The sequence below is a fragment of the Hippopotamus amphibius genome, chromosome 6 (assembly GCF_030028045.1).
Source record: "Hippopotamus amphibius kiboko isolate mHipAmp2 chromosome 6, mHipAmp2.hap2, whole genome shotgun sequence".
In the NCBI taxonomy this organism is placed as follows: Eukaryota; Metazoa; Chordata; class Mammalia; order Artiodactyla; family Hippopotamidae; genus Hippopotamus; species Hippopotamus amphibius.
In genome coordinates, this window is record NC_080191.1 from 48,413,440 (window position 1) to 48,441,018 (window position 27,579).

Below are 27,579 nucleotides of genomic sequence, written 5' to 3' on the forward strand. Positions count from 1 at the left end.
TTAATGAGGAACCAAAGTGGAAGCACAGGGCGTTGGATGAAAACAGGTGTTTAATAATGAGTGGGAGGACCTGTAAGAAAGATTTGAGTAAAACATATTTCTAAAAAGGAAGCTGAGCCCTTTTCTGGTTCAGAAATGTGGGCAGCAAATTCTGAAAACTCCAAAAGCAAGCAATCGGTTATTTAAAAATTCTTTTCATATGTTCCTTTTTGGAAACGTGTGGCTTTTTATTTTTGCCCTTGTACTTAAGGGGTCTTTCCTTTCAATGGCGGGCCTATTTGCAGTACTTTGCCTACTGCGAAGTAAATTCTAGTCGGTTTCCATTGGGATCGTTTAAAGCTCTTTCTAAAGAGTCTCACAGCCTCTCCGAGGAAGGTGACTGTTCTTTGCCTGAGGTGTTCTGAGGAGGCCCTGCTGAGCTGGCCTCGGCCCTTTGTTCTAGAATAAAAATGTTTTTGACAACAGCTGGGTAGCCGCACAGGACTGAGGAGGCAACTTGACGGGACAGTTCAGGTGTGCTGTTGTCGATTGCATCTACTTAAAGGCATTTGTGTGTTTTTCAAAATTTCCTCTGCATCTGTAAAGTTAACTTGTGCTGACCTGCCAGGCTCTCTGTGGAGTCGCCGGCTGAGGATGGAAACTTGCAATAAGGCAGAACGAGTTACTAGAACTCACATCGAATGTTCCTGCGGGCCCACCTGAGCTGAGCTTCATTTTCCTAACATCTTCTGAAACGGAATTTTACACACGTGTGTGCCACTGGTGTTCTGTCTCTTGGAAAGGACTTGGCTGCCAGTGTTTTGGAAGAAATCCTGAAAAGGATAAAGTCAGACTTGGGATTTTAAAAAGAATGTAGAACTGTGCACTTTTAGAAAACTGACTCCCCCAGTCATCCAATCACAGAATGTCAGAACATGTTCCACCTCATTTTTTAAATGGTGATGCTTTAATTTACGAAGTCATCATAAAGTCAGCAGAGCAGGAGCCTTTAAAGCAGCTTTCTTTTCCCCTCTTTTCAGTGGGGAGAGGTAGAGGTGAGGTTGAAAGCCATGTGACATTTTCCCTGCCTTCAATATATGAATACATAGTTTTACAGACAATAGTAAATGTCTGCGAGAGTTTGCTAGGGCTGCTGTAACAAATCATCACAGACTGGGTGGCTTAAACAACTGAAATTTATTTTATTGCAGTTTTAGATTCCAAGAACTTAGACCTTAGAAGTCCAAGATCAAGATCTGTTTCCTTCTTAAGTCTTGTAGATGCCACCTTCATCTTGTGTCCTCATATGGTCTTTCCTCTGTGCACTTACATGTCTATGTCCAAAATTATCTTCTAAGGACACCAGTCACATTGGATGAGGGCCCACCTATAAGACCTCATTTTACCTTAATTACCTCGTTAAAGGCCATATCCAATACAGTCATATTCTGAGGTTCATGGAGTGGACTTAAACTTGTGAATTTGGGGGGACACAACTCAGGCCATGACAATGTGCTTAAAACAAGTTTACAAACTAGAATCCATTCACAATGGCCCGTAAGCACATTGGATCCATTATTCTTTTTTCTGGTTTCTTCATATGCTTAACAGATTACAGCCTCTTCTCTGCTCACTCCAACAATGCCACATATTCAGTAGATACGACTTGAGTAAGGGGATGCATTGAAGGTGATTTTCAGCCATGGTAATCACCCCATGTCACTAGGCACTGCCACTCAAGAAGTAAAGCATAGAATGCAAAGCATATCTAGGCTGAGACTGGAAAACAGTGTATGTGAACATTATAGTTCCACCATAATTGTGTAAGAAATAATTACCAGTATCTTATGATTGGAACACCAACTTGATTTGGGTAGTGCTGAGAGAAAAAAAAAGTTTATCAAGATTCTAATTCCTGTGTGGTCAGCAACTATATATGTGCTACCTGACTGGTTTTATAATCTTCTTTGAGGTCCCTGGCTGTGAGGCACTCTATTTTGAGAAACGTTTTGTTCCCAGATGTCACTCTGTATATACTTTTTCTTTTCTCTACTTGATTTTTCTTACTCTGTGTGCTTTCATTGTCTTAGATGTGTTTGATATCCAGCAGAGTGGCATGTCTCTTCACAAAGAGCTGCTAAAATAAGGAAGAAAATGAATAGGGATGCTAAAGAAAGATAGTGTTTAAACACCTGTCAAAGTAAAACCAGAACAAGAATGTTCTCACCAGAAAACGTAGCCGCCCCGTTGAGTCAGGTTGGTAATCCGAAGATGATTCGTGTGACTAAACACATTTGTATTATGTCCCATCACGTTGCAAAACACCCAGAAGGCTTTCGTTGATACCTTCCTATCTCTTATTAAATTTCACAGGACACTCTTCACTGGGATGGACAGTTGGGGTGGACTTGCTCATTTTGTCGCAAGTCATGAAGATAGGGCTTCAAAAGCACGCTCACCTCCTTGAGGTTCAAAATTCCTTAATTTAAATGGAATAGGTCCCTCAAGACATTTAAGCACACAGGTAGGATTTGTATGCACCTGAATCTAGCAATCCTAGGTCCTCTCTGAAAAGGATTTGAAATTCTCCAGTAACCTCAAAAATTAATTTTTTAAGGCATCTTCTGGACCAGGAGTTTCTTAGAAGTAAGTTCAGACCTTGAGATGGCTGAGATAGAAAACATTGCCAAAAAAAGCTGCACACAAGACCCAGTTCTTTTGGGCCTGGATTTGAATCCAAATAGTGATGGGGTGGGGGGCCTGCAGGAACTCTTAGCCAAGCCTCCACCCCCGTTAGTTGTGACTCTGTCACTTTTGTCTTTTAAGGCATTTTTGCAGATTAGAATCTGCTGAACAGTCAACCTAAGGAAGGTTAAAAATCACAGAACGCTGGTGTTCTTCCAAGTGAGAACCCTTCATTTGGACCAAGATTCTGATATTTCAGATGCAAAATTCAGTATCCTAAGGCTTAGAAAATGAAGTCTTATTATACAGTGGAAATAACGGATCAGGATTTAATAAATAATTACTTGTGGTCTCGCAGTGCCAGTCCAATCTTATTTTTATTGCTGGAGACCTAGTCCTAGGGGTGAAGAGAAAGGGCACAAGGTTCTGGTTAGATCTCAAAAAGGGAAGGGTGCAGAATAAACGGAGGCCTCCTTTGCAGTGATTTCTTAGCCAGTCCAGTAGATAACGAATCCCAGTAAACAAGTCTTTCAGGGCTTAACTATCTGTGTTGAACTTAAAGGTGGCCTTAACTGCAAAGGATCTGAGGTAAAGAGTCACAAAACGGAACTTTTTTTCCTCTTTAGATTTTGACATCAGGCATATTTGGAAACAGGAGTAAAATGCAATTTCCTGTGCTTGGCAGCTATAGCAAAAAGAAAAAAAAAAGAAAGAAAACAAAACTAAAAGCAACGACAACTAGATGTAGACAGTTCCATAACTGGATATTCAACATCACTAAGTATTTTATTAACCAAGTAAGCAGTCAGTCTTTTGAATAAAATAGTTGCTTTTTTTAACTTTACTTTTTTAGTTTTTTGAAGGTTTAAGTGTAAAAATAAATTGTGCAACTTCCCAGCTGGTGGGAAATAAAGCCAAGTCCAGTTCTAGCTGCTCTCTCCCATCCTTGTAAGTGATGTAGGTCGACCTTCTTGCTTTGTTCCTTTCCTTAGTCCAGGGCGTTTCTGCTAGAGGACAGTGGGGCTCTCCCTTGAGTGCTCGTTGGTCTCAGCAGCTCCCAGCAATTGTCTTGAGACCAGTGGAGAACGCGTGTGGCTTTATGCAGGAGTCTATCTTGCAGGGGGATGTTTTTGTTTTCCTGGAGCCCTCTGGACAACCAGGAAAATAGCTTTCAAAGAAATTTCATTGCCCCCATTGCTCCAGATGAGAAATAATCCACTTCTATCATTTATTCCCCTCCAAATGCTTTTTAAAAAAAAAAAAATTCATTTTTGAGCTGCGTTGGGTCTTCGTTGCTGTGCACAGGCTTCCTCTAGTTGTGGCCAGTGGGGGCTACTCTTCGTTGAGATGCACGGGCTTCTCATTGCAGCGGCTTCTCTTGTTGTGGAGCACAGACTCTAGGTCCGCGGGCTTCAGTAGTTGCAGCGTGTGGGCTCAGTAGCTGTAGCTCACAGGCTTAGCTGCTCTGCAGCATGTGGGATCTTCCTGGAAGAGGGATCGAACTTGTGTCCTCTGCATTGGCAGGTGGATTCTTAACCACTGCACCACTAGGGAAGTCCATACCCTCCAAACCTTTTAATAGCCCCCTTTCCACTTGCTTGGGTCAGAACTAAGAGAAGTGGGAGACATTGGCCTTTCTTGAATATTGGTGAGTCAGTATGACCCTTCACATCTATTAATTCTGGTACCCGAGCAATGACCCAAATGGTAAATTGTTTTATCCCATTCTGTGGATGAGGCCAAGACTCTGAAAGGTTGAAAGACTTCCCCAAGGTTACCAGCTAGGATGTGGAGGAAGAAATTATTCAAGTCTTTCTGGCCCCCAAACCCATGTTTTTCCTCTACAGTACTCACAGGTCTGTGTTTATACTTAAATGACTAATTATTTCTTTTTTTAAAAAGCATGTACAGTGTTATCAGGGTGCCAAATAAGCTAAAGAATGTAACAGAACAGAACATTTTCTTACTTCTCTAGAAGTTATAATACAGAGCGACGTAAGTGTCAATCATTTCTCCATTTGTGTTTTCCCCCCTTAAGATACCGGTATAACAGGAGATTTTGATTCTCAATTGAAAGTTGAGATAGGAGAGGTGGTTTTTTCTGTTTAGATTAGAACAAAAACTTGCTAGTTGCCAGTCTTAATGATTCCTGGTAATTGAGCATGTTACATTATAAAGTCAGATATTTGCTACCACAACCCTGGGCTTTGTAATTCTACCAGTTTCCGATGTATTTAGTGAATCAAACGTAGTAACACAGAGCTCAATATCCCTAATACTGTTATGAAAGAATTTGATTTCAGGTTTAAAAATATGGCTTCATGGTTTTCTAGATGGTTTCCTAGTTTTCTGAGAGATTCAAATTCTCACGTGCAATGCCTGAAAAGAATGGAGAAAATAAAAGCACTTGGGATTTAGTTCCAATTTCCTTAGATAGTTTACCTTTCCTAGTTTCTTTACCATGAAAGTGAGTTGCCTCTCTCACTTCTCCATTAGGACTGAAGACAAATCTGAGATGCCTGATGTGTCCAGAGAAGGAAGGGGCAGTGTCAGCATGGTGTGTGTGGATGGGTAGCTTCTTAAAAAAATAATAATAATTTTCACCATTTGTCACTGTGTGAAAAGAGAAAGTTCCCAAAAGATAATTGCACATCTAAATGTTCCAACTGTTTTTTTTAGTGATTTGTCTTTGATGGTTGTCTTTTAAAATTATTTAAAATGACATAGTAAGCAGCAATTGTTTGTTCACCTGAAAAATTTGTCAACAATGTGTGTACCATTCTTCTGAGTTCATCATCCTTCCTGCTGGCTTTGATATTTTCTCAATTTCAAACTTTAGTGTCTGTTATATTATCTTTCAAAATATTTGGAATTCTACAGGAAGGCACTGTTGGAAACAATTTCCTCTGTGTGAAAAATCTAAAGACCTGCTAAAATAAATCATAGCCTAGATAGGCCAGGCCTTGTAAATTATTGCCAAACATTTGTCCATGACTTAGTTATTCATTTTGTAAATATTTATTAAGTACCTTCTGTGGCTTATGGCATAGCAGGGGGCATCATCAAGGGTAAAACCCTTTTGGTACCTGTCCTCATGGGACTCCTGATCTAGCAGGGAGGACTATTCATTTGTCTTCATATACTTAATCCTCGATGAGACAATCTTTTTTCCCCTGCTCACTTAATAAGAACAACAATTAAAAATAATTTTGTGGCTTCTGGAAAAGTCAGATTACTTCTGAATCTCAGTTAGTGGCTTTTATTCATCGTTCTAGTACACATTCAACATTCCTTCAGGCCAGTATTGAAAATCTTAATAAAAATTATATCAGAAAAGAACTTTGGAGTCAGCTGGTTGGCTTGATGGTGCCCTAATTGGATTCAGAGGCTTTCCGTGTGGTGTTATACCCAGGTCCTGCTGGTACAACTCGTTCTCTGGAATGCTTGCTTGACACACGTCATTTTCAAGAAAGAAACCGAAATAGAACATCTTGTAAGTGGAATTGTTTAGTGACTATATTGGAGAAAAAAATTAAAATCAATCCTAAAGGCATCATTCCTATATAAAACTATTTTTTTAAAAAAACCACGAATAGAATTCTCTCTCTCTCTCTCTCTCTCTCTCTCTCTCTCTCTCTGTGTGTGTGTGTGTGTCTCCATCTCTAGAGAATTAGGTGTACAAACTAAGGAATGTTAATCCTTTGCTTTCCAATGACTTTTAAATGGCTTCCTGCTTAATTGAGACAGGGTGTTTCTACCTTTTAGTCAATGTTATGAAACTGTACTAAATCTCTGTAACCTTCAAACAGTTTTATCCTGAGTTTTAACTCAGAACTTGGAGACCATTTCATGCCATGCCTGTCCTGAGAGCTAATGCTGCCCTGCCTCACGGCCAGCCCGTCAGCCACCCCATCCCCAGTGCTCTCAGTACCTGCTGTTTTTCTGCGTTGGAGTGGGTGGTCGCCAGGATAATGTCAGACCCTGTCATAGACCATAAGCCTCTTGAGAGCAGAGATCCAGTCCATTTTGCTGACTGTCATTGCCCCGGTGCGTTACCTTGTCTGTAATAGTTACTCAAGAAATTAATTATGGATGGATGACTCCATTCCACAGGAAGCAGAGTTTCCTCCATCCTCATCTTTTTGTGGACTTGTCCTTCCTCCTCTTTCTCATTTTATCTGAAACCCGCCTCTCCTTGGCAACCCTCCCCTGTTGGAAGAGGCTCAGCTTTCCTTCACCCCTCGCCACTGATCTTCGACCCACTGCCGATCACCATTCCAGCCTGTTTTGCTTCCGGTATTGTGTGGATTCTCATTTGAAATACGTGCCACCCTGCTGAGTTTCTCTTCCCATCTCTCTGCTGCTGTCATTTCCTGACTTCCTGGTGACTTCCTCATATTCAGCACGGGAGGTTCAGGCTCTGCTCCTCCACCCAAGCCTTGCTGTTATCCTGAGGGCATCCAGTTACCACCTGCGAGTCTGTTCCTCTTCGATCTTCACTTTCTCCCTCCCTCCAGGTTCTTTCTTCTCAGTGCATAAACATGCTGAGCACTCCTCCACACTTTGTGAATTTAAAACAAATAAACTAAACTTTTTCCTTTACCTGATGATTCTCAGTACGAAAGAAGTCCAGCTTTCTTGGAATTTAACAGAACATTTTCTTACTTCTCTGGAAGTTTTCTTAAAGAGCAACACAAGTGTCAATCATTTCTCCATTTGTGGTCCCCTCCCTTAAGATACCCGTATAACAGGAGATATTTGATTCTCAGTTGAAAGTTGAGATAGGAGAGGTGGTGTTTTCTGTTTAGATTAGAACAAAAACTTGCTGGTTGCTAGTCTTAAAGAATGATTTCTGGTAATTGGACATGTTACATTATATAGTCAGATGTTTGCCACCATAACACTGAGCTGCTATGCAAAGGCTTTGTAATTCTACCAGTTTCCCATGTATTTAGTGAGTCAAAAGTCTAAAGTAGCAACATAGAGCTCAGTATCCCTAATACTGTTATGAAAGAGTTTGATTTCAGGTTAAAAATATGGTTTCATGGTCTTCTAGATGGTTTCCTAGTTTTCTGAGAGATTCAAATTCTCATGTGTAATGCCTGAAAAGAATGGAAAAAACAAAACCACTGGGGAATTAGTTCCAATTTAGTTAGATGGTTTACCTTTCCTAGTAAAGGCTACTACCTCCTCAATGTAATCATCCTTTAAGAGGTAAACTTAGCTCTGCTTTTGTTTGGAAGACCACCCCAAATAACTTCTTTAACTTCAACTCTGATTTCTTGCTAGTGTGCCAGTACTGTATTCCTTCCTTCCTTCCTTCCTTCCTTCCTTCCTTCCTTCCTTCCTTCCTCTCTCTCTCTCTCCACACCCCCCCGCCTCCCTCCCTCCCTCCCTCCCTCCCTCCCTCTCTCTCTCTCTTTCTTTCTTTCTTTCTTTCTTTCTTTCTTTCTTTCTTTCTTTCTTTCTTTCTTTCTTTCTTTCTTTCTTTCTGTTTTTTGGCTGCATTGAGTCTTTGTTGCTGTGCGCTGGCTTTCTCTAGTTGTGGTGAGTGGAGGCTACTCTTTGTTGCAGTGTGTGGACTTCTCACTGTGGTGACTTCTCTTGTTGCGCAGCATGGGCTCTAGGTGAGCGTGAGCTTCAGTAGTTATCGCATGCAGGCTCAGTAGCTGTGGCTCGTGGGCTCTAGAGCACAGGCTCAGTAGTTGTGGTGCATGGGCTTAGTTGCTCAGTGGCATGTGGGATCTTCCCGGACTAGGGATTGAACCCTTGTCCCCTGCACTGGCAGGCAGATTCTAAACCACTGCACCACCAGGGAAGTCCTGGTATTGTATTTCTGATTACTGACACATTCCCCTGAGTGTTCATGGTTCCTGAACTCAAAGCATAGGTCTTTTCTCCAAGTCTTCATCTCCTCTTTACATTCCACCATGTCCTCGGAGAGAGGTTCCGGCCATGAAGTTGCCTGTGCCTTCTCCAGGCAGCTCCTCAGCCTCCTTACTTCTTCCTTCTTAATGTCTCTTGGAGCCATTCATCACTTGCAGTCCATTTTCTCTGCTTCTGTCCAAGTTCAGATGCCTGGGTGTTATAGTCACCTCTTAACTGAATGACGGGGTATAAACCTGAGTGCCTGGGAGACTATAACTAAATGACATCAATTCTGCCAGCTTTCTGCCTTCCACTGTATGAGCCTATGGCTTGTATCTCCCAGTGTCCTGAGTTCCATTGTATAAGATTTCATTTCTGCCTTGGGGGCATAGTCCAAAATTTTACATGTGGCCACCAGTCTCTTCACAGAACTTGCCATGACTGCCAGGGGACTGCTGGACTGCAGAGAGGGTTAGTCATATTGCATGTAGACTCTCCTGGATTTTTTGACCCAAAGATATTGGTCCAGATTTAATGTGTTATTTTAATAATACTTGTGTTACATTCATACTCTATGGGAAATTTTTCATAATTTTGTTCCAGGCAGAATGTAACCACTCACTTCAAAATCGTGAAGTTTCATTTGATCTTATTTTACAATTTATATCTAAAGTCTACCAGCTTCTCTCCTAAAGTTTCATCCACATGGACGTTCTCAGCGTGAACTGAGTGCTCACCATCTTCCGCAGAGGTGAGATTCTCTCTCACTTGGTAGTTTGTCTACTGGAGATGTGTCGACTTCTTCCTTCCCACAAACACAGCACACCCTCCCCACCCCATGAGCTGCTCCCCACCCCGTGACCTGCTGCCCACCCCAGGCTCTGAGGGTTGCTGTAAGAGATGGTTCGGGAAGGGAAGGAAGGTAGGAAGCTGGTTTGTTCCTTTCTTGTTTCTCTGTAGCACACTTCTTGCTGTTCTTAAACACAGTCATCATATCTGTTCCTGGAACCCTTTGCTTATAGCGATAACAGTGATATATGGAACTTAAAATGCTTTTGTTTATATTAAAATTGATTTTTCCATTTGCAAAGTGGCCCTTTTCCTATTCAGTCGGAGTTTCTTCAAACTAAATACAAATGACATGATTTAATCTGTTAAATATCCTGTAGCAAGTCTAGGGGATATTGTTCATGTCAGTGCACCAGGATGTCATACAGCTGCACAAACACGCTCCTTCTGCAGGCCTATCAGCCACAAGTTTAAACTCTGAAATTCTCTGTCAGTGTTTGCAAGACAGATGGAAGTCTTTAGTAGCTTTTCCCTTTGGGGGTTTAAAAATAATGGCTGCCTCTGTTAGGAAAACAAGTCAGAAAACTGATGGTATCAGATTTCTAAAATTAATGCTATGTTAAATAAGGATTCTGTGCAAATGACCATAGTCAGTGTAAGTGAAGAGTACACACTGCCTGCAACCAGCATGAACTTAGCTGTGATGACAGTAGGCGTGTTTTGGAGAGTAAAACAGTATCTGCCCTCTCTCGCTGGATTAGTCCAAGGGAGCAGTTGGACATAGAATTGAATTATTATTCATTAGGCTTTATGGCTTGCCTTCTTTTAAAATATAGTCCTATTCCCCTGACTCATTTTGTGCAAGGAATACTCAGGAGGCAAACTACCTGAGTTTAAATCCTTCTGACCAGCTGTGTGACCTTGGGTAAACTACTTGGTCTCTCTGGACTTCAGCTTTCTCATTTATAAAATGGAAATATTAATAGCACCTACTTTATAGGGTTGTGGTGACAACAAGGCAGTAGTCATGAAGCACTTAGAACAGGTCTTAATGTGACATAGAAGTATATCAGTCTTACTGAGCCTAGAGATCATTTAACTGAGTCTTCTCATCTCAGCAATGAAATATTGGGGTCCTTGCTCAAGGTCACAGGGCTAGTTAAGTAGCAGAGTTGGGTCTGGGACTCAGTTCTCTTCTTGGCTTACAGTTAACTGTCCCAACTGGATGGTCAAACCCCAGAACATTAACTGAGATTTATTGCCTGTCCTGATTGTGTGATTTGCTTTTTGCTCTACAGATTCTTGCTGCTCTTATAGAGGTACTAGGAGGTGCTGCTGGTTCACCATGAGTTTAGCTATCATATTCCAGCCCAGGAGAATGGGAAAAAAAGCCCCTTGACCAGAAATCAGATGACCTAGCCCATGTCTGTGCCACTAGTTAATGATTTGGAAAGCCACATAGCCGTCTTGGGTCTCAGTGTCCTCATATATAGGGCTTTAATATATATAGGATAATGCAGAACTCCTGTAATAAACACAGTTGTTCCTATAATGGGTAATGTTATACTCAGTGTTTCTCTGAACTGCATTGCTCAGAATACTGCCTGCTCTAATATGCAGAATAATTCTAAACATAAAGCTGTCATTATTTGTATAAAATAAACTGCTTCTCCATCGTTAAGCTTGCTGAGGTGAGCTTCTAACTTAGCATGGCTTCAGGGCAACCTCAAAAAATGGTAGAAAGGTAGATTAGCTTTCGCAGCAATCTAATAAGGAGATATTATTTATGTATTCCACATGAAGAAGTGAAAATGATATCCTTTCTAAAAACAAGAGCTGTGAAAAAGCTCATCGTATTCAAGTACTTGCCCATCTGAGGTCTTGCTGAGATATGGCATATTTTTCATTTTGTACCCAGGTAGCTTTGCTTTGAAATGCTCGTCTATTTAGATGAATTTCACAGACACAATGTTCAGTGAAGGAATATGGACACGCAGTATGTTGTATAATTCCACCAAGTTGAAGTTCAAGAACAGTTAAAACAAATCAGTGGTGGTGGAAGTCAAAACAGTGGTTATTTGGGGGCATGGATAGAGAGGATGGTATTGACTGGAAGGAGCACAGGCAGCTTTCTGGGCCTGGAAATGACCTAGACCTTGATCTTGCTGTATGCATGTTATACCTCAAACATTATTTTGGAAAATCTGCATAGTGTTAATCTCAATGACAATGAAAAATACTGATTTCATCTCAAGTCCTTTTAGCTAACTTTATCGTTTCTTTCAAGTGACAAGGGAATGGAAATTGGCAGCTTGAGAGGCAAATAGTGAATAATATTTATTAGTCTTCCTCCAGAGGAACTAAAATTCCTTCATTTTACTCTATTGTAGCAACGTTTTTCACATTCTTTTCTTCTTTTTTATTAAAAATTTTGAGGTCTAGTTTTAATTTATTAAAGTAAGGTCTGGTGCAGAAGGGGGCCGCCTAGTCAATTACAGTCCAGGTTTTACATGAATCTCTTGACCTCTGCTCTTCTCACATACCTGGAAATGCTTGTGAAATTAACAACAACAAAAATCAAAAATATCTACAGATTTGCTTCTGGTGACAAGTATGATGTGACCAAGAAAATCTATAGGTGATGCATGTAGAAGAGCAATTGGAGATATTTTTCTTTAAATTAAATTTCTTGTTTACATTCCATTCTTTTTATTCTTGCTGGATTTCAAAAGATGGTGGCTAAACAATTTAAAATATGTTTTTAGCCATGATTATTACCTTAATTCTGATTATTTTTAAAAGGAACTATCAGCGAGCGGGTGAAAGCTATTTTCTTTTGCGCCCAGATCTATTCTAACTCTAAAATTCTGTTTTTCTCAGATTTTTATCTGGTATTACATACGTTGATATACAGAAAGTTCAAAAATTCTCTTGTTCCTTTTTAAAAATTTCACCTTTAACCATTTCACATGTTCAAGAATAGGATTTTATAAATTTGTTTTTCTTTCCCCCCCTAAATATGTCTCCTGTGTCTGTTATGAGCACAGCACGGTGATAACGAGAACATTTTTCTTGGCATTACTTTAAAAGGTCAGCCATCCTTGATTTGCCACTTTAGGGGCATTCTCTCCTTGATTTCTACTGGAAAGGATACTCATCTTGCCCGTCCCAGTTCAAACCTCCCAGTAGTCCTGAGCCATCCCAGCCAGAGTTCACTGCTCTCTTTCGGCTGCTCTGTCTCTTCCTTTATTCCAACACCTCCGCAGTTGGCTGGCATCTTGACCACTGATCATGTCTGCTTCCCGCACCTTCCTGCGAAGTCTTGTAAGGGGAAGAATCCTATATTGGTCTGTCATAGCCGTGAACCTTACGGGGTGAATCAAAGCACTGAGTTAAAGCAGCCCTTGCAGAACAGTGGTTAGAGGGCCAGCTTTGGAGGCAGCAGGCCTGACTTCTGATCCAAGATCTCTGCTACCTGCTCAGTGTGTCCCTCGAAGAAGATACCTATTTTATTTTATTTATTTATTTTTGGGCATTTGTGAAGCATGTGGGATCTTAGTTCCCCAAACAGGGATTGAACCCATGGCCCCTGCATTGGGATCTCGGAGTCTTAACCACTGGACTGACAGGGAAGTCCCAGATGATACCTATTTATCCATTATCTAGTTACATATTTAGTCAATAAATATTTAACCTTTCTCTATCTGAACACACACACACACACACACACGTTCCCAGATACCAAATTAGATGCTTAGTCTCTGCGTTATCTTAGTTTTCTCATCTCAAAAATGAGGCTAATACTTAGAGCTAGTGTAAGAATTGGCATGGGCTTAACACAGTGCCTGGCTCACAGTAAATACTCAATAAATACTAGTGGTTATTAATCCTGCTCTTAATAAAGTGCTTGTGAATTTCCACTTTCAGGAGAGAATGAAATCCAGGGTGGGTCAGTGACTAGTTCATGGTTGGGTCTGCTCATTAAACTTTTCACACCAGTGTGAGATATGGGATTTCTGTTCCTGAATTATACCACTCTTCTCCCATGCCCATGAGTTCAGGGAAAAAATGGGTGAGCTAGAAAAGCTATCCTCCATTGTCATGAAATAAACTTCAGTCTTTTACTTTTGATTCCCAAATAGAAGTTTATTGTTGAAAATAATTGAGCTTCAGTGATTAAAAAATAAAGTACAGGTAACTTAAAACATTTTTATCCCCAGATTTGTCATTCTGTGTTAGCAGTACATGCTGCTAACCCAGCACGCACACATGTGTTGGGGATCACCTCTGTCTGTGTGGTTCCACAGTAACTGTGATCAGTAGTAACTGGGCCCATGGTCTACTCTTTTGCAAGATGTTAGATAACCACTTACCTTATTGGGATCCATGGTATAATACAAAGTGTTGAAATAGCAATTTGATGACCTGTAAATATTCTCTTAGTGATAAAATACTGAGAGTTGGAAGTGTTAGTAAAGGGAGATTTTGGAGAGAAAAATGGGCAATTCTAAAGCACATTACTTCCTAAAACTTAGAGCAGGAATCTTTACTGTTGGTAAATGACAACATACCTGAGGTCTCTCTACAACTGATATTCTGTCCCCTAGGAATCTCCTAAGTCCTCATCCTCTCCATGCTAGCTCATCCACATTTTGAAAAATGAAGCCTGGACTTCCCTTGTGGTGCAGTGGTTAAGAATCTGCCTGCCAGTGCAGGGGACATGGGTTCGAGTCCTGGTCCAGGAAGATCCCACATGCCATGGAGCAGCTAAGCCCATGCGCCACTACTGCTGAGACTACACTCTAGAGAACTACTGAAGCCCCCTCGCCTAGAGCCCGTGCTCAGCAACAAGAGAAGCCACAGCACTGAGAAGCCCACGTACCGCAACGAAGAGTGTAGCCCCTGCTCGTGGCAACTAGAGAAAGCCTGTGCGCAGCAACGAGGACCCAGCACAGCCCAAAATTAATTATTTAATTTAAAGAAATGAACCCTTTATTTTGGAATGGTTTTAGATGTGCAGAAAAGTTGCAAAGACAGTAGAGAGTTCTCATGTACCTCCAGCTTAGTGTCTCCAATTGTTCGTCTCTTAAATGAGTAGAATACATTTGTTACAACCAAGGAAGGCGTTTTGTTGCCTTATTATTATTAACTGCACTCAACAGTTTGTGAGGATTTCACTAGCTTTTCCCCTGAGGTCCTTTTTGTTGTTCCAGGCTTCCATCCAGGACACCACTTTACATTTATTCTTCATGTCCCCTTAGCCTCTTCTGGTCTGGGACAATTTCTCAGACTTCCCTTGTTTTTAATGACTTTGACTTGTATTTATTCGTCAGGTATTTTGTAAATGTCCCTCAGTTTGGTTTGTCTAATGCTTTTCTTATGGTTACAGTGGGGTTACAGGTTTCCACGTCTGGTTCTCATCCATCATATCGGGGTCCATGCTCTCAACATGGCTTATCAGTGATCAAGTTAACATCCATCACTTGGCTGAGGTAGTGTTTATCACGTTTCTCCACTGTAAAGTCCCTCTTTTCCCCTAACTTTCCATACTGAAGCCTTTCTTTCTTTCTTTAAAAAAAAATTGTATATATTTATTTTTGGCTGCACTGGGCAGCTTGTGGGATTTTAGTTCCCTGACCACGGATTGAACCTGGGCCCTCTGCAGTGAAAGCGCATAGTCCCAACCATTGAACCTCGTGGAAATTCCCTATATTGAAGTCTTTTGAAGGAAGTCACCATGTACAGCCCACATTTCAGGGTTGGGGAGTTAAGATCCACCTTCTCGAGAGTGGAGTATTTATATAAATTAATCACAGTTCTTCTGTACAGACTTTTCTGTTATCCCACATTTATTTATTTATTCAGTATTTATCTCAATATGGACTCACAGATATGTATTTTATACTTTGAATTATAATCTAATACTGCACTGTTTATTGCTCAAGTTGTTCCGTCTTTGGCCTCTGGGACTCTCTTAGTTGGCTCCTGTGTGACCGTGACATGCTCTCATCAGAATGTTTTTTGAGCCCTTGTTTACTTTCTGGCACTGTAAGATGTTATAGGCTCATAGAGTGTTTTCCTTGCCCCAACCCTAGAAGCAGCCACTTCTGGAAAGAGGTCTGATTCCTCTTATTGGAGCGTGCTATTAGAAACCAAGACCTGAGTGCTCATTGGGGTGTCATTGCTTCTGTCCCCTTGGAATGAATAGGAAATACATGTGTGTATACTGAGCCGTGTATATACACATATCTGTTGCCTCTCTCTCTCTCTCCCTTTCCCTCTCCCTCTCCCTCTCTCTCTCTCCCTCTTCCTCTCGCCAAAACAGGACTTCATACCATTGCCTCCAGCTCTTAACCCAGGGCCACATGGGTCATTCTAGCTTTCCCCTTGCTTCTCTGTAACCTTCCTTTCCAAGAGTGACAAATCTGGCTCCCAGCATCCACCATCCACTTGTCCCTTCCAGTTTACAAGTATACCAGTTTCAGAATCTACTTCTAATCCCATGTAATGCCACACATTTTTATTCCTCTGTTCCTTTTCACATCCCTTCCACTGGTCATTCATCCTATCCCCAAAAGGAAAAGGTTTGATCCAGCCCAGTGTAAATGCTGATTAGCAAGAGAGTAAGGACCTCCTTTAGACCTCTCAAGACAAAGAGAGCCACTTGGCTTTCCTAGAAACTATTACCCAGTTTCGTCTACCATGGTTCACAGCATCAGTTCCATCTGACCTTGTTGTCTGCTTGGTTCTGTGCCCAGAATCGGATGTATGCCCCCGTCTGACAGCATGTTTTCTAAGTCACTGTTTTGTGAGAGAGAGGCCTCATGTAAGAGTAGGAAATAAAGTTAAATCTTCCCTAAGAGTTGCCCTAATGTTTCTTTGCCATGTGTTCTGTGGCCTTTAAAGTGGAAGGTGACAGAATTATAGTGGAAACATAAAAACTGTAATAGAAATAAAAAATATATATAGTGATAATATTATGTAAGCATGATAACTTACAAAGGGACAAAGAAAATAGCCTAGAAACCATATTTTAAGGAAATAAATGTTGGTTTGCTTGTTTTCTTATTTCAAGTTGTGGATTTTTAAATGTCAGATGTTTTTGTACAATGCCCATTTAATAGGTACATTCTTTGGTACAATAAAGTCACTATGAGTGGTATTGTAAGCATATACTTAGCACAGCAGAGTATTAGCAACACATCTTTTTAACCACATATGAGTTCTCTTTAATTGTTTTTGTTATTGGCTTCAAAAACGTATTTTCATTAACCTTCAGATATGTAAGGATATTTATTTATTTAGCTCTTTATTGGAATATAATTGCTTTACACTCTTGTACCAGATTTGAGGTACACCAAAGTGAATCAGCTGTATTTATCCGTATATCCCCATATCCCCTCCCTCCTGTGACTCCCTCCCACCCTCCCTGTCCTGGCCCTCTAAGGCATCACCCATCATTGAGTTGATCTCCCTTTGTTATACAGCATCTTCCCACTAGCTATCTATTTTACAGCTGGTAGTGTAAATATGTCTGTGCTACTCTCTCACTTCGTCCCAGCTTCCCCTTCGCCACCCCCCAACCCCGTGCCCTCCAGTCCATTCTCTGCATCTGCATCCTTATTCTTGCCCTGTCACTGGGTTCATCAGTACCATTTTTTTAGATTTAGATATATAAGTTAGCATACAGTATTCTTTTTTCTCTTTCTGGCTTACTTCACTCTGTATGACAGTCTCTAGGTCTGTCTACCTCATTACATATAGCTCCATTTCATTCCTTTTTATGGCTGAGTAATATTCCATTGTATATATGTGTCACATCTTCTTTATCCATTCATCTGTTGATGGGCCTTTAGGTTGCTTGCATGTCCTGGCTATTGTAAATAGTGCTGCAATGAACATTATGGTCCATGTTTCTTTTTGGATTATGGTTTTCTCTGGGTATACGCCCAGTAGTGGGATTACTAGATCATGTAATAGTTCTATTTGTAGTTTTTTAAGGAACCTCCAAACTGTTTTCCATAGTGGCTGTACCAGCTTACATTTATTTACACTGTTTTTGCTGTACTAACTTATATTCCCACCAACAGTACAGGAGAGTTCCCTTTTCTCCACACCTTCTCCAACATTTATTGTTCCTAGATGTTTTGATGATGGCCATTCTGATGGGTGTGAGGTGATACCTCACTGTGGCTTTGACTTGCATTTCTCTAATGATGAGTGATGTTGAGCATCTTTTCCTGTGTTTGTTGGCCATCTGTATGTCTTCTTTGGAGAAGTGTCTATTTAGGTCTTCCATCCATTTTTGGATTGGGTTATTTGCTTTTTTGGTATGAAGCTGCATGAGCTGCTTGTATATTTTAGAGATTAAAAGATATGTAAGGATATCTAGAGGACAGTTGAGGCCATCTTTGCCACCTTTTTTTTTTTTCACAGAGTGGCTATCACTTTCTTTAGAATCAGTACCAAGAATCCTTTTATTGAGGTTCTTTTCTAAATGATCTTTTACCTGCAAAATTTGTGAGGTGGAATGCACTGCCTCATTTGTTTCACTTTCTCAGTGACTGAAATAATTGTGTGGAGAAAACCCAAAAATGAATATCTAGAATATCAGAGAACTGTCGAATATTACAAAAATACTGCAAACTCTCATATTAACTAGAATTAATTTTTCTAAGATTCCTTGTCATTCACATCTCAGAGAAAAGACTCTCCAAGTCTATAACTTAATTTATATGATAATTATCTAGCTTCATTTATTTTTGGCTTCTGTGGTCACAGTAGCACTGGGCTTACCTAATTGATAAATTTCTTTTTAAATGAAAAGTAAAACCTTCATGTATTTTCTGGATCTTACTGGTTGGTGGAGTGGGGAAGTCCTGTTAGAAATGAGCTTATTTTGGTGGGAAGATAGACTGAATTGTGTGGTTTAAAATGTCCACATTCGAACAGCTAATGACTGTTTTTCCTTTTCTTTTTAATTTATTTATTGGCTGTATTGGGTCTCCTTTTTGCTGTGCGCGGGCTTTCTTTAGTTGCGATGAGTGGGGGCTACTCTTCGTTGTAGTGCGCGGGCTCCTCATTGCCGTGGCTTCTCTTGTTGCAGAGCACAGGCTCTAGGCGGGTGGGCTTCAGTAGCTGCAGCACATGGGCTCAGTAGTTGCGGCTCACGGGCTCAGTAGTTGCGGCTCACAGGCCCTAAAGTGCAGGCTCAATAGTTGTGGAGCACTGGCCTAGTTGCTCCGCAGCCTATAGGATCTTCCTGGAGCAGGGACCGAACCTGTGTCCCCTGCGTTGGCAGGTGGATTCCCAACCACTGTGCCACCTAGGAAGCCCATGACTGTTTTTCAAAATAGTTTTAAATAATATTTACTAGGCTCAATATTCTGTGATAACTTAAGTGGGAAAAGAATTTGAAAAAGAATGGATAAATTGTATGGGTATAACTGAGTCATCTTGCTATACACCTGTAACTAATACATCGTTGTTAATCAACTATACTCCAGGATAAAATAAAAATTATAAATAAATGAACTTGATTTTCAAAACAGAAGTAGAGTCACAAATGTAGAGGACAAACTTACAGTTACCAGGGGATAAGGTGGGGGGAGGGGGGGATAAATTGGGAGATTGGGATTGACATATACACACTACTATATATAAAATAGGTAATTAATAAGGACCTACTGTATAGCATAGGGAACTCTACTCAGTATTCTGTAATGGCCTATATGGAAAAAGAATCTAAAAAAGAGTGGATATATGTATATATATAACTGATTCACTTTGCTATACAGCAGAAACTAACACAACACTGTAAATCAACTATACTCCAATAAAAATTTTTAAAAATTAAAATTAAAAATAAATTTTATTACTCTCCTCAAGGAGATAATAAATAAATAAATATTTAAAAGTGTTGATTTCCAGTGTGAAAAAGAAAGTCCTGCTGAATGAGAGGTCACTTTTCATAACATTTAAGTGGATCAAAGTTAACATTTAAAACAGGAAAATCCGGGACTTCCCTTGTGGTCCAGTGGTTAAAACTCTGTGCTTCCAATGCAGGGGGCATGGGTTCGATCCCAGGTTGGGGAACTAAAGTACCACATGCCAAGTGGCACCAGGTTGGGGGGGGAGGGCAAAAAAAAAAATGATGGATGTTAATAAAAATAAAACATGGAAATCAGACTTTCACCTGGGCTTTACCTGGTAATTTGTTCTTCTCTGTGTGTAAATGCCAAATTCACTAGACTTGTTGTGAAAAAATTTTTAGGAAGTTTCAACTCAACTTTAATGGTAAATTGTTCCAAAAGAAAAATAATAGAATTATCAATGGTCCTGGCAGTATCCTAGGTGTTTGGAGGAGAGAAGGGAGTAAATATTCTGTTCATACTACTCCAAAGCAGGTGACAGTCCCGCTCACGTTCATGATTTAAGAGAAGTACAAGGACAGCGTGGCCAACGGTGCCAACGTATGGCTCCTAATTGCAAGTGTGGTTTACTCTAATAGCCCAATCATTACAAAATTATAGGTGGGTTCATTCAGTCAGGAAAAAGGTAGGCGTGTGCCTGCTCTGCTGTGGTCATGGGCGCTGGCCCAGGCCCTTTCCAGAGCAGAGATAAAGACTAAAACTGTAAATGCAAAATTAAAAAAGGGGTGGTAGTTAATGTCTTATGGAGCTATGAATTTAACATGAAAGCTTTTATTTTTCATTTTTCATTTTTCAGTGACCTCATTCCGTCTCCCCATCTGTCACCTCCTGTCACCTAAGGAATTATTTAATTTTTGTTTTCATTTGTTTTTGTTTTCAGGAGAAAAAATAGACTATTCCTTAGTGGTTCAGATCAAAGGCAGAATTTTGATGGAGTGTCAGGGAACTGGATATGTGGGTTGAGAGAAAATGAGAACTAAATGAGTCTTAGAGCCACAGAGGTGAATTTGAGATGGTAACTTTAGTTCCTGTGTTTGCAATCGTCAGTCCTTTTATATTTCACAACATTGAGATTGTTCAAAATTGAGCCTTCAGCATAAAGGCTCAGTGGAGAAGAAATACGTATGGTCAGTTTCTCCCTGGGTTTGTCCCTAGTTTAAGGAAGGCAGTTGGAGAGAAGTAGAAGTGAAATTTTTTGAAATTTTACTTTTTAACTCTGGCCTAGCCTCAAAATTAGTCCTTCCCATCTCTGTCTCTGCTGCACTGTGGCCAGCGCTGCCGGGGTAAAGTAGGGTTAGGAACCATTTACAGGAGAATTGGTCACTCACTGCAGAACTTGCATTTCTGCCTGAAATTAGAGTTGACTTTACGAGTGGGAAGAATGGGATTTATCATTTTTGTTTGGAAGGAGGACTCATAAGGATGAAAGTGTTGCCATGTACTGATTGTCTTTTTTCATTTAGTTTAAGATTTTCCTGTTTCTTGGTATGTCAAGTGATTTTTGATTGAAACTTAAAACATTTTTGTATTCTGAGACTGTAAGTCTTATTGAAACCTTTTGTTTTAACTGGCTTTGTCTAACTCTTCTCCAGCGAGGGAAGCAAGGGGTGCCACCTCATTTCAGCCAGGTGGAGGTAAAAAACCCAGATTCTCGCTTCGTCCTCTGTTGATATTTGGTGGCCAAATGGAGAGAAGGGTCTTCATTACTCTTGGGCACCGTTCAATTTCCAGATCCCTACTCTGCTGACACCGTAGTGGGTGGGGGTGGTCTTGTTCTCACTGGGCAGAGGTTTGGTGTGACCCCAATACTGAGGGGGAAGGAGAAGAGACACCTCATTATTGGGTATGGTTGGAAGTCCAGGTTCCCACATGGTCTCCACTTGGGCACCGTTCAATTTCCAGATCCCTACTCTACTGACACCGTAGTGGGTGGGGGTGGTCTTGTTCTCACTGGGCAGAGGTTTGGGGTGACCCCAATACTGAGGGGGAAGGAGAAGAGACACCTCATTATTGGCTATGGGTGGAAGTCCAGGTTCCCACATGGTCTCCACTGACACTGTAGAGGATGCTTCATCCTCAGCTGGCACTCAGGAGGGTCCTGGCTCCCTGCTTGGTCCTCTGTGACAGCGCTCTGATAGGGGTGTTGGGGCTCCTCGTTAGAGCTCTGTGAAGGTAGAAGTCTAGTCTCCTCACTCAGCCTTTGTTGCCTTGGGCGGTCATAGTTTCTTCTGCGGTGTTCAGCTGTAGTGGAGCAGTTATTGTCTAAAAGTTTTCTGTTTTGCTAGGCTGTCCCTTTCCTGCTCCTTTGGCTAGAGAGAGCAGGCTTTTGCTGAGGCTTTTTTGGTCTGTGCCCATTGGTGTTTTCAGGTCCAGCTGCAAGTCTGGAATACATGGGACAAAAAGAAAACCCAGGGATCTTACCTCCATGTTGTTTCTTAGGTCCTGAGGTCCCAAGCTGGTCTACTTTCTTTTCACTGTGTATAGTCTTTTCATGTTTGTTTTATATATCGCTTGCAGGGGATTTTTTAGTTTTATGTAGCAAGAGACATAGGAAAAAGTAAGTCTACTCCATTTTCCTAGAAGCAGAGGTTCTTGCCATTCAATTTTTGTTTTATTTTTCCCAATATTTTATTATGAAAATTTTGGAGATGGAAGAATTGTACAGTTAATCACCACGCTTCCACCACCTAGATTCAACCCTGAACATTTTGCTGTATTTTACTGTATTGTAAATTTATCCACCTCCATTCCTCTATCCATCAATTTATTATTTTTGATGGACGTTTGTACAGTTCACCCCTAAGCATGTCAGCATGCATGGCATTAATTGGACTTCACTGTTTGTTTATGGTTTTTTTAAAGGTAGATTTTACATGAAATAAAATGCACAGTATCATAAATACCATTTGATGTGTTTTGTTTAACCCATCCTTTATTGAGATAATTTCCATCACCCTAGGAAGATCCCTCAAGCCTCTTCTCAGTTAATTCCTACCTCCATCTCACTCCAAGAAGCAACTACTGTTCTGATTTTCTTTCTTTATTCTTTTTCTTTTTTTTTCCCATAAATTCATTTTGTCATTTTAAGAACTTCATATAAATAGAACCACACATGTACCCTTTTGTGTGTTGCTTTTTTTTTTCAGCACAGTGTTTTTGAGATGCATTCACGTTGTTGGTATCAATGGCTCTTTTTAAAAAAAAATTGCTGAGTGCTATTTCATTGCATGAAAAATATCATAGTTTATCCATTCTGAGTTGCTTCCAGTTTTTTGTCATTAAAATTTGATCGCTGGGGACTTCCTAGGTGGCGCAGTGGTAAAGAATCTGCCTGCCAATGCAGGGGACACAGGTTCGAGCCCTGCCCTGGGGAAATTCCACATGCCACGGAGCAACTAAGCCCGTGTGCCACAACTATTGAGCCTGTGCTCTAGAGCCCGTGAGCCACAACTACTGAGCCCATGTGCCCCAGCTGTTGAAGCCCACGCGCCTAGGGCCCGTGCTCCACAACAAGAGAAGCCACTACAATGAGGAGCCTGCGCACCACAATGAAGAGGAGCCCCCACTCACAGCAACTAGAGAAAGCCCATGTGCAGCAACAAAGACCCAACACAGCCAATAAATAAATTAAATAAATAAATAAATTAATTAAAAAAAATTTGATCATTGGGTTAACACAAGTTAGCACTGTCTTCTTTCTGTTATGAACATAGTACAAGGCAACTTAAGGCTTGGGGCCTTTCTTCTGATGGATGAAATGATTGAGGCACATAAAGATATGTCTGTTACCTATGACACCCACATTTTCCACATATTTCTTGTTATTTGTGATAGCTATCAGTTTATTTGAAGCTAAAAACTTTTTTGTAATAGAAGCAAAAGATAGTTTTAGAATGGTAAAATTTAGAATTTAGCTTCTTGGCACTAAATTTTATTTTGTGAAGGAAAAAAACCTGGTTTTAACTACACCATAACTGTCATACTGATTAGTGAGAATGCCAGACTAGTCTCTGGAGGAGCATTGTATTTCACTTAGAATACTCTATTTCTGCACAAAATATTGATGTAGTTGTTGCAGATGGATTCAGCTGTGTTTCACAGACCCTCATTTATCTGGCCTTACCTTCTATGTAAGTCTCTTGCTTCTTTTCTGTTTCCTCAAAATGAGTATCTAAGGGGACTCTCATTTCTGAATGGTTGATTTATTGATTGATATTAGAGGAGCTCTACCAGCAGGGAAATAGGGCAAAATAAACTTACGTGAGATTCCATTAAAGTGGGCATGCTTATTTGCACAGTGCAGGAAGAAATAGATGATGTTGTTTCAGACTTTTATTACAGCTTTTCTCTGACTTGACTTTTCTTTATACAGTTGACGGACTGGACAAAGCTTCTATAGCGAACTCAGATGGCCCAACAGGAGGCTCCCAGACACCTCCCTTCAAGAGAAAAGGGAAACTCTCCACCATTGGTAAAATCTTTAAGCCTTGGAAATGGAGGAAAAAGAAGACCAGTGATAAATTTAGAGAAACATCAGCAGGTATGAATATCATAACTTTGTTTGAAGATAAATTATTAAATTTTCCAAAAGGTAAAAAGTTATATTTTGCAGGGTTTTTTCCCCCCAGGGAGAAAGTTAATCTGTATTTGAAATGCAGTTATGTCATTTGAGGGTGAAACAACTTAGGGTTCTAATTTGCCTTCTTTTTCTACTGACTTTGGCTTTCTCATATATGGAATAGTCTTGTTTTTAAATGTATACTTGTAAATTCATATAAAAATTTATGTATAGGGAGAGGGAGGCGAAATGGAAAATTAGAAGTGGAAATGTTATTTGTCAGTACTGTAGCTGCAAGTATCCATTTATACACACACACACACACACACACACACACACACACACACACACACTTTATTATCTATCTGTCTACTTAGTTCCAGTAGCATGATCCTGTTTGTTAATGAAGAATTTTTAAAATGTCTTGTAAATGTATTTGTTCTGTGGTCAAAATTTAAATGGCTGTATGAATGAAAGGTGTTGCTGTATTTATTGATTTTAAATTTCCATCGTGTCCTTAGGACAAATAAATAGTCTGTGTCCAAGAGGAGTCATAACCCTAATGGTGGGAAAACTTTTTATTGTTATTTTATTTTGTGGATTCGTTAAACCTTAAGAATTACATTATTTAGTACCTTTCATATGGACTCGTGGAGTAAGTTGATTTTAAATCTCAGGCCAGAATTAAGCCTGATTTAAATAAATGTGCAGTATCTCTTGGTATAGCTTTAGCGTTCTCCACATTTGCTGTCTAAAATAATCCCTTCATCAGAATTCCTCATTGCACCAGAGTTAATATTGTCCGTGTATGTACAGGATCACAGAGCATATCTTACTGGTCTGTGCTAAGAGCTGGCTTTTAGAATGAAATTGGGTCATTTGTAGAGACATTGGATGGACCTAGAGAGTGTCATAACAGAGTGAAGCAAGTCAGAAAGAGAAAAGCAAATATCACATAAGAATGCATATATGTGGAATCTTAAAAAATGGTATAGATGATTTTATTTGCAAAGCAGAAATAGAGACATAGACATAGAGAGCAAATGTATGGATACCAGAGGGGGAAGGGGGTGGGGAGGGAGGAGTTGGGAGACTGGGGTTGATACATATACATTATTGATACTATGCATAAAACAGACAACTGATGGGACCATACTGTATAGCACAGGGAACTCTCCCTAATGCACTGTGGTGACCTAAATGGGAGGGAAGTCCAAAAGGGAGGGATGTCTGTATGTGTATGTCTGATTCATTCTGTTGTGCAGTGGAGGCTAACACAACATTGGAAAGCAACCACACTCCAATAAAAATTAATAAAAAATTTTTAAAAAGAGGTGGCCTTATATATATACAATGGAATATTACTCAGCTATAAAAAGGGATGAGATGGAGCTATATGTAATGAGGTGGATAGAACTACAGTCTGTCATACAGAGTGAAGTAAGTCAGAAAGAGAAAGACAAATATTGTATGCTAACTCACATATACGGAATCTAAAAATGGTACTGATGAACTCAGTGACAAGAACAAGGAAGCAGATACAGAGAATGGACTAGAGAACTCGAGGTTTGGGAGGGGGCAGGGGGTGAAGGGGAAGCTGAGACAAAGCGAGAGAGTAGCACAGACATATATATACTACCAACTGTAAAACAGCTAGTCAGTGGGAAGTTGTTGTATAACAAAGGGAGTCCAACTCGAGGATGGAAGATGCCTTAGAGGACTGGGGCGGGGAGGGTGGGGGGACTCAGTGGGGGGGAGTCAAGGAAGGGAGGGAATGTGGGGATATGTATATGAAAACAGTTGATTGAACTTGGTGTACCCCCCAAAAATAATAAATAAATAAATAAAATTATATAAAAAAAAAAAGAGGTGGCCTTTAGTTCTAGAGCTGTGAAATAAAATGGAAAATACCGCCAATAGCACAAGGGTATAAGATAGAGACACCAGGGCTTTCTAGAGAAAATTGTCTCTGCTGCATCTGCAGCTGTATTGTTTCTTTGAGCATTTAATATTTTAAAAGAAATCATGATCGTATTTCTGGGACTTGTTTCAGAATAATCCTGGAGGAGAGGGGAATATAGATGAAAGATGATCGGTCACAAGTTGGTAATTGTTTAAGCTGGGCACTAGATATATGGGGTTTATTATTCTCGTATCTCTACTTGTAGGTATTGGAAAGTTTCTACAATAAAAAGATAGGCAAAGAAAAAAGACTTAGCTTAGGGGCAAATAATGATAATGTGCTTATTGAATCCTCTTTAGCTCCTAATTGACTTTCTTGGGTTAGTAGCATTGGGATGGGATGGATAGTGTGCTGTGCTGAGGGAGGACAACTGGGTTCTAGTGTCCTTGCCACCAAGGTGCCGTGTGACCTTGAGCGAGTCAGATCAGAGTTGAATGAGTTGAATTCTAATGTGCTTTCAGTTCCAGATTCTGTTGTGGGTCCTTGACTCATTCCAACGCCTGGCTGGACATCTTGTTCTGCCTTGTTCTTCAGTTTTAGATGGAAGTATGCTCGTCTTCTTAAGTACTTCCTGCTAAGCATTGAGGGAGGCTAGCTCTTTGAGTTACCGTGGATACCCAAGATGGGAGTAGGGCTCTGGACAGTAGCACTAAGAAGACGTTGAAAAAGGATGATGGAAGTCTCTTCATTTGTCCCTCTTGCCCTTTTCCTGAGTCTGGGCTGCTAACTTCTCTCTCCCTCAAGTGGAAACAGTTACAAAGAACTTCCCTGCATCTTTTCTTGTCACCTCTTTTTAATTATTTTAATAGCAGGGAGGCTGTCACATTTCCATCAACCCAGAATATTTAAGAAAAGTCATTTTAAACAGTGTTAAGTGTTATTTTATACTTATCCCATATTTATTGAGGATAGCCTAGCAATCTTTGTATTCTCTGTTTCCTTTGCAAATTCACACAAGATTTTATATAAGTTGAGCTCCCAAGTTATTTGTGGATACTGTATTTCTAACTGCTAAGGACTACCGAACTACATTAAAAACCTGAGAAAGTTATTAGATGCCTCATTAGGTTGTTTTTTGGTTTTTGTCTTTGCATCACAATTGTAACATAACAGTAATAAAAACAAGCCAAGTGGATGTGTTAACAATTCATTGTGAATTTTTCTGCTACATTTACTTGCATCATTTCTTTTTAAACCCATATTATTACTAATGTTCTAGTTGAATTTCATAAGATGTTATCAAATGTCCCAAGCATTTTAATGTCACACTATATGTGTACATATATGTATATATTTATTTTAATTCAATTTCTGTTGAGTTTTATGGAATGTATTAGTAAAGCCTAAAATAGAGGGAGGAACAAAATAGTGTAACATGTTTTTTTCACATTGAGGAAAGATGTCACATCTAGAGGAAAACTGATGCATTTGGAAATAACCAAGAGAAGAGGGTTTTCTTCTTTAATACATTGTCTCAAACAGTGACATCTAGGGGTTTGGATACGACCAAGGCCATCTGCCGTCAAAGAACACCTTAGACAAGATCTACAGTATTTTACGATATGAAAGAAGATGAGTTTCTTCCAAGAAGAGTAACTCTTCTTTGTTTTTCTTTCTCCTAAACTCTTGGCTTGAGTCACATGAACATGAACCTTACTGTGTTCTATCACACAGAGATTAATACCACTTTTCCTAGTCTGGGTGTCTGTTGTAGGAATTTTTAATTGGTGGTAGGTAGGATGCAACACTGATTTATTAATGACGTTGTAATAAATGCCATTGCTCTCGTGTTTTTGGTGGTGGAA

At 40.1% G+C, this 27,579-nt stretch overlaps 1 protein-coding gene across 4 annotated transcripts in view; it reads left to right on the top strand.

Moving 5' to 3' along the window:
- The window catches only part of PHACTR2 (phosphatase and actin regulator 2), a 270,043-nt gene that overhangs the window by 152,306 nt on the left and 90,158 nt on the right, over positions 1–27,579 (top strand). For all 4 annotated transcript variants that reach the window (XM_057738536.1, XM_057738539.1, XM_057738537.1 and 1 more), the window contains exon 2: positions 23,626–23,793. In XM_057738536.1, the coding sequence (XP_057594519.1) occupies positions 23,626–23,793 (168 nt within the window). The remainder of the gene's footprint in view (positions 1–23,625; positions 23,794–27,579) is intronic.